The sequence below is a fragment of the Anopheles aquasalis genome, chromosome 2 (genome assembly GCF_943734665.1).
Source record: "Anopheles aquasalis chromosome 2, idAnoAquaMG_Q_19, whole genome shotgun sequence".
NCBI lineage: Eukaryota > Metazoa > Arthropoda > Insecta > Diptera > Culicidae > Anopheles > Anopheles aquasalis.
The window spans coordinates 48857501-48865000 of record NC_064877.1 but is presented as its reverse complement, the minus strand read 5'-3'; the positions used below and the strand labels follow the sequence as shown (position 1 = coordinate 48865000).

The following is a 7500-nucleotide window of genomic DNA, read 5'->3' as shown; positions in this document are numbered from 1 at the left end:
CAGCAAATAGGTCGAGTAACAGTTGCTACGATCTGATATACGGCTGTTTACGAAGGTCGCCATACACCACGCCGGTGTCCGCAGGAACGTTTTATTTAAAAATAACCATCAATTAGATTTACCAGACTTATCGTAGTACGGAACACTTCACAACAATCAACAACTAGAGACTATTTATTTGTTTCTTCGGTATTAGTGGTAAAACAGGTTTCATCATTTGCTCGTGATCGACCCACCCGAACGCGTATATCACAAGATTATTGTCGTTCAATATGCTTTACAACAGAAAACAGGGCGCTCCAATTAGCTTAACGCCCCTAACGTTAGTCAAACTCAATATTACTAGGCAGCTGTCCCAGCTGTTTCGCTTCGGCGACACGTCTGTAAAAGTCGCTGAAATCCACATGTGACCGAATGCGCTGATTCGAATCGTACGGGTTACCGGGTTGCGTTCTGGAAGAAACATTCAGGTGATCATGAACCTCATCGATAACAATTCCACCATCGCGATACGTACATGTTTGAACTGGTAACGGATATGTTGGAATTGATCGTCGAGTGATCGCCATCCGTCGGAGTAGCATCCGAACTGTTGGAACTCATGGAGGTAGTGGAGTTGATGCTTCGATTGCCGCCATTCTTTCGATTCATAAATGCCTTCGGGAGCGCATAATTGAAGTTTCTTATCAACAGCGTCACATCGTCTCGGCTGCTGAACGTGAGCGGTTTGCTTTCCTCTACCAGCTGCATGTACACATCGTGGTGCGTCTGCACAATACGATGCACAACCGATTGCGCCACTCCGGCCAGTGTCGATTGGTTTTGGAATTCTTCCGAAATCATACGCACCAGCTCCCGGTTACCGGTGGACGTTTCGCCGGGAAATATGTCGTGTAGCGCTCGACACAAACCGCTCGACATCAGCACCAGAAACCGGCAGGCCGACGTGATCTGTAGGCCACCGACGATCTCGGGCTCAAAGATGACCGGCTCCGTGGAAGCGCTCGAGAGAAAATTGCAATCCTTGTAGCCAGCCTTGCCCAGATAGTTTCCAATGCACCGGGTACTATACAGCGGAACGCCCTCAAAGTTCTGTGCCATCAATCCCAACCGAAACAAGCGTGCCGCCTCTTCCGCATTCAATAAATTGTGATCCACGCTCAACTGCGTCACCGTCAGGGTGTCGTGTTCGTCCGTCTTGCACAGCAGTGCTCGGCAGTTGCCTATGTTGCCAAGATAGAGATGGGACCGGTGCACCAACGCGACCACAGCGCTAGCCCCGATCGAAAGCTCGTTATTGATCCAATCCAGCCTCTGCAGCACGTTTTCAAACTGTTGCGATATTTCGTACTGGTTCATGCCGTCCGCCGATAGCTGTAACTGAATGGCGGTCTTTCTGGCCACGTGTGTATTGATCGAATCCAAGTAGCCCTTTTCAACGGAGTTGAATGCGGCGCGCATTAGCTCCTTCACTGCCTCCTCGCTGTGACACGAGTTTAGCTGACCCAGGACAAGATCAGCCGCCAACCCTTGCAACGCGTACTCTGCCACCTTTACGTCGTTGTGACCGGATAGTATGGCGTACATAGACCTGCAGCAGCACAAAAAGCATGTTTTAATTAGTGCCGAAACAACAATCGCCTGCAGCATTCAATACTGACAAAGTGTTATCACTTGACCGACACTTTTTATCCCGTGACTTGTAGCCCTCGTACTTGCTTCCATCTTCCCTATCGCCCGGCAACCGCGGAGAAAGAGGGGGGGAAAGATTTAGTAAGAAAGATTTTTAGTTAAACTACGTAAACAAGAAAAGCGAACGATCCGCAACGTACTTGTAGATTTGATTTGTGGCCTCTCCCACACCTGTTTGATTGCACACTTTGAGATCATCGGTCCACGATTTCGCTTTGTTGATATTTTCCAACGATTCCATTACCGGAGCTGAGACAATCTTGTTTCCGGGTGGGCAGATGAAAAGTTAAAGCTAAAAAGGATCCAAATGATCTTAAACTTTCCACTTTTTGGAGGCAAATTTTTGTTTTGTCTTTGCTGGTCCAAAACAATATCACACCCACTGAACCAAGCGATCTTTTGGTACCATTCCGGTGCCGAAAGAGCACTGAACTAGGCCGCATTTTTGTTGGGCCAGTGGGCTAGTGGAAGCCGCGACGATTTGTTTTGTTTACGTTCCGCGAATTTTCTTGGGTCTCTTGTTAAGTGTTAATTGTTCGCCAAAATTAATTTATAAAAAGTACTACACGGACGAGGGAATCCCAATTTAACGACCATGGCTTCCGAGCAAATAGAATCCAAAAATGACAAAAGAAAGAAGGTAAGAATTAAGAAGAACGAAGAACAGAAGTACAAACGTTATTGAGAATCTTTATTAATCTTCTTGGTTTTCGGTATTTTATAGGCAGTAATTATGAGTAACGACAGAGCGCTCAAATTGATTCAATTGATTAAAAACAGAGAATGTCTGTGGAATAAGTTGCACCGTACAGGCATTAACCAATCCCAAGTAGCTGATGCGTGGAAGGAAGTGTCCATTAAAATGCAACTTCCCGTAGATTTTCTTCAACAGAAATGGAATTCACTTCAAGGCACCTTTCGGCATGTTAGGGCCATCCATGAAAAAATCATCGCAACTGCCCCAGGTAAGTGAATTATTCCTTCTTTTAACCATACGATGCTCAAGCAGCCATCAAATGATCAAACCTAATGTGCTTTTCAATAGATGCCAAGAATGTGCGACAACCTACTTGGTTTGCCTATCGAGCGATGCTGTTTCTGAATCACGTCAATGTTTCGCGCGTAAAGGCGGAGTCTTCGAACCAACAGTTGATTTGTAATGTAAGAGTTGAAGCTAATTCAACTCACGAGGAACAGAAATACGGTGACGTTAACCAAGAGGGGTTGGATATATTTGCCAACGAATCCAAAATTAGTAAAACGAGGGTAAGCAGTTATTCATTCAGAAAGTAGGAAACCAGGATTGCGACAAAACCAGCATAACGGCAGATCATACGATTCTAAGCATATTTAATAATCTACTTGTTTTTCGTTTATTTTTTTTAGTCATTTAAACTGAGTCACGCTAGAACGCTTCAATTGATTCAATTAATTAAAAACAGGAAATGCCTATGGAATAAGTACCACCCAACAGCCATCAACCAATCCGTAGATGATGCGTGGAAGGAAGTATCTATTAAAATGAGACTTCCTGTGGATTTCCTTAAACATAGATGGAACTCACTAAAAGGTTCCTATAGGGGTAGAAAATCCATCCGTGCCAAAGCTATCGCTGCTGCTTCTGGTAAGTGAATTATTTTTATTTATTATTCAAGTGAATTATTTTATCTCTAACCATACGATGCTCAAGTAATCATCAAATAATAAAACGTAATTTGCATTTCGGCAGACGGCAAAAGTGTACGACCACCCTGTTGGTTTGCATACGAATCGATGCTGTTCTTAAATGAAGTCAGTGTTTGGCGCGTAAAGGCAGAATCTTCGAACCAACAGTCGATTTGTAATGTAACAGTTGAAGGTAATTCAACTCATGAGCAACAGGGTGAAATCAACGAAGAGGCGTCAGATATATTTACGAATGAAGTTAAACATTCGGATAACATCGCAATAGACACATCAATCACCGAAACGGAAGGGGATTCGACTTATGAAGAATACGGTGATGTCAACCAAGAGGGGTTGGATATATTTGCCAACGAATCCAAAATTACTAAAACGAGGGTAAGCAGTTATTCATTCAGAAAGTAGGAAACCAGGATTGCGACAAAACCAGCATAACGGCAGATCATACGATTCTAAGCATATTTAATAATCTACTTGTTTTTCATTTATTTTTTTTTAGTCATTTAAACTGAGTCACGCTAGAACGCTTCAATTGATTCAATTAATTAAAAACAGGAAATGCCTGTGGAATAAGTACCATCCAACAGCCATCAACCAATCCGTAGATGATGCGTGGAAGGAAGTATCTATTAAAATGAGACTTCCTGTGGATTTCCTTAAACATAGATGGAACTCACTTAAAGGCACCTATAGGCGCATTAAATCCATCCGTGCCAAACCTCTCGCTGCTGCTTCTGGTAAGTGAATTATTTTTATTTATTATTCAAGTGAATTATTTTATCTCTAACCATACGATGCTCAGGTAATCATCAAACAATAAAACGTAATTTGCATTTCCGTAGTCGGCAAAAGTGTACGACCACCCGGTTGGTTTGCATACGAATCGATGCTGTTCTTAAATGAAGTCAGTGTTTGGCGCGTAAAGGCAGAATCTTCGAACCAACAGTCGATTTGTAATGTAACAGTTGAAGGTAATTCAACTCATGAGGAACAGGGTGAAATCAACGAAGAGGCGTCAGATATATTTACGAATGAAGTTAAACATTCGGATAACATCGCAATAGACACATCAATCCCCGAAACGGAAGGGGATTCGACTTATAAAGAATACGGTGATGTCAACCAAGAGGGGTTGGATATATTTGCCAACGAATCCAAAGTTAGTAAAACGAGGGTAAGCATTTATTTATTCAGAAAGTAGGAAACCAGGATTGGGACAAAACCAGCATAACGGCAGATCATACGATTCGAGGCATATTTAATAATCTAATTTTTTTCCTTGTTGTTTTAGTTAATGCCAATGTCGCAGAACCGAACGCTTCAATTGATTCAATTAATTAAAAACAGGGAATGCTTGTGGAGTAAGTTGCACCGTACAGGCATTAACCGATCCCGCATAGCTAATGCTTGGAAGGAAGTGTCCATTAAAATGCGACTTCCGGTGGATTTCGTTCAACGGAAATGGAAATCGCTTCAAGCTTCCTATAGAACTTTAAAATCCATTCATACCAAAAGAATCGCTGCTGCTTCTGGTGAGTGTATTGTTCTATCTCTAACCAGACGATGCTCAACCAATCATTCATTTCAACAGACGGCAATAGTGTACGACAACCACGCTGGTTTGCCTACCGAGATCTGATGTTCCTGAACCAAGTACATGCTTCGCGGGTTATGCGCCAGCATACGATCCCGGAGCCAATTTATCAGGTAATAGTCGAACCTAATTCGACATATGAGGAACACAATGATACCGACCAAGAGGTGTCCGATATATTTGCAAATGAAATGAAACATTCGGATAACATAGCAATAGACACTTTAATCACTAAAACGGAAAGGGATACAACCTATGAAGAGCACGGTGAAACCAAAGAAGAGGTGTCCAATGCCAACGAAAGTGCATATAGAGATAGCATAGCGACAAACACTGCAAGCAGCGAATCAGAAGGAGTTCGGTTTGGGGCATTGATGGCTAGAAAGTTAGACAATATGTCGCCAATAAGAAGAAAGAGAATGATACTGAAACTAGAAAAACTACTTCTGGACGAGGAGGAAGCTCGATTTGTGGAAAAATATGGACCGCTTTAAGAAGAAGAAATGTTTCAAATCACAGCAGCATTCCTTTTGTTTTATATTTGTATGTCCCTTTTTCTTTGCTATTTTTGTTTCATTTCTTTATATTTGTATTAATATAAATTAATCCCCTAAAATGTCGCATGTCACTAATCGCACGAACCTATTGACTTCCACCATCGAAAACAAATCGATCTGCGCTAGTTATGAATTTATCGAAAGCATACTTGCGTTTATACTTGCGCAAGTATAATTTATGTAACATGAAATGTACGGTCTCTTATTATAAGATTAAAAGGAAGTGTAATGTAATTCGTATATTAAAATGTTGCAACAGTCTGCCTTTACGGACGTATACACCTGTAAACAAAGTAAGTTGATCAACTGTTATGCATACTTTTTATTACGAGAGAACCCTGTCCAGTGCTTCGAAATACCTACTCTGAATGCACGCGATAAGAGTGCTGCAATTCGACGACAGTCGTCAAGAAACAAAGAAAAAAAGAAAGAAATCAAATATCTAATGTTTAGCCGGAAAATGCATGCTTTCCATTTATTACTTTCTTTTCAATTGCGTATGTTAATAGTCCATTTCTTCCTTTCTAGTCTTCCTCTTCGCTACTATCATCATTCCCTTCCTCACTTCCATCATCCTGCTCCATTGGTTCTGCCGCATTTTCATCCGCATGTGCCTGAGTTGCTGACCCCTGAGATGATGATTCGTCCTCGTCGTCACTCTTCTGCTCTTGGCTTTCGCGGCTATCTTCATCCCTATCCTCCTGCTCCTGACTATCTCGTGAATCCTCTTCTTCTTTTTCTTCTTCTTCTTCCTCTTCTATATTCTGTATCGCCTGTGGCTCGTTCGCCCTCTCCTCATCCGGAACACTATCCTTTTCGTTCTCTTCCTCATCGTCTTTGCTTTCTTTCTCCTCCTCTTCATCGGCGCTTTCCTTCCGTTCCTCATCCACTTGATGATTACCGTTCACCATCGGCGGTGTCGCAGCAGTGCTGTAGTCGACCCCATTGAGCCGTGCATCCTCTAGCCGACGATTCAGGCTTTCCAGTTCGTCCACGAGCAGTGCGTACCGCGATTGCAAGGTCTTTTCGCGTTCCGTTTGCCTCATCACGTCCTCCGTGAGCGATTCCAGGCGCTTCGGAATGGCAAGATCCTCTTGTGCGGCCAAAAACTTGAACGTAGACAGAGCGAGACAATTCTGTTCGATCTGCTCGTTCGTGTCCTGGAACTGCTTCACCAACGCCTGTGCCCTAGCCTGGTAACCGGCGGTGAGAATTTTCAGCTTCTTCTCGATCTTTCCACACCGTTTCGCTTCCTTGGCCATGTGTTTCCGGTTGATTTCGAGCCGTTTTTCGGCCGACTCGATCCGATCCTTCTTGCTGGCCAGATTGGCGCGTGTGTATCGGTTCTGGCTGGGCAGATAGAGCACCTGCGACAGGCACTCCTGCCAGACCTGGGTGTAGCTTTCCAGCGACAGGTCACCGTGCGCCATACCATTCTTCACGACCCCCATTTCCGCGGCCAGCATATTGCGCGCTTCGGTCAGCTCCCCCTCATCGATGTCCTCGTACGGGTGCTGCTCCAGGTACGCCTGGTGTTGCGCCAATGGGGGACGCTTCGAGGGCGGTGCCTGAGATTGCTGGATCGGATTCCGGAGTGCGTCATAGTTGAGCATCTTTACCATCTCTTGCTTCACCAGTTCCTCCGCCTTTTGCAGATCCGTCAGTCCGTGCATTTCGTTTGCGGGACGCAAAACGGTCGTGTTGATCTCGAGCGGCCGCGGTAGCTCACGCTGGATGACCTGCGAACGCAGCGAAAGCTCTTTCGCTTCCTGCACCTGACGATCCCGCTTGCGTTTCGCATCCACATCCGCCTGATCCGGTACAATCTGTTCCGCCGTGAGCGCACCATCATCCGCCGTTTCATCGGACTCGTTTTCCGGCACGACAATCTCGTAATCGTTCCTCGGTGTCGGCAGCGAAGCTAGACCCTCCTTGAGCGATGACTTTAACTGCTTCTGGTACGATTTGTAGGCT

The 7500-nt window shown here is 44.3% G+C and overlaps 3 protein-coding genes across 4 annotated transcripts in view; 1 reads left to right on the top strand and 2 right to left on the bottom strand.

Annotated features, from left to right (window-relative positions):
- Window positions 1-156: 156 nt before the first annotated feature.
- Window positions 157-2065, bottom strand: LOC126570551 (TGF-beta-activated kinase 1 and MAP3K7-binding protein 1-like). Its single transcript, XM_050228392.1, has 4 exons — window positions 1833-2065; window positions 1662-1730; window positions 518-1591; window positions 157-453 (listed from the first exon to the last, which is right to left on the bottom strand). The coding sequence occupies exons 1-4, from the start codon at window positions 1931-1933 to the stop codon at window positions 324-326; spliced, it is 1374 nt and encodes a 457-aa protein (XP_050084349.1). The 5' UTR covers window positions 1934-2065; the 3' UTR covers window positions 157-323.
- A 133-nt stretch (window positions 2066-2198) lies between these two features.
- Window positions 2199-5487, top strand: LOC126570550 (uncharacterized). 2 transcript variants are annotated; one of them, XM_050228389.1, is made up of 9 exons: window positions 2199-2332; window positions 2417-2657; window positions 2738-2958; window positions 3079-3316; window positions 3422-3753; window positions 3875-4112; window positions 4218-4549; window positions 4667-4907; window positions 4967-5487. In XM_050228389.1, the coding sequence occupies exons 1-9, from the start codon at window positions 2288-2290 to the stop codon at window positions 5461-5463; spliced, it is 2385 nt and encodes a 794-aa protein (XP_050084346.1). In that variant the 5' UTR covers window positions 2199-2287; the 3' UTR covers window positions 5464-5487. The 2 variants fall into 2 exon arrangements, with proteins under 2 accessions (XP_050084346.1, XP_050084347.1); XM_050228390.1 differs by lacking the exons at window positions 3079-3316; window positions 3422-3753.
- A 232-nt stretch (window positions 5488-5719) lies between these two features.
- The window catches only part of LOC126570548 (cell division cycle 5-like protein), a 3391-nt gene continuing 1610 nt past the window's right edge, over window positions 5720-7500 (bottom strand). Inside the window, exon 2 of the mRNA XM_050228383.1 lies at window positions 5720-7500. This exon is cut by the window's right edge and continues 1364 nt beyond it. Within this exon, the coding sequence (XP_050084340.1) occupies window positions 6051-7500 (1450 nt within the window). The 3' untranslated portion in view covers window positions 5720-6050.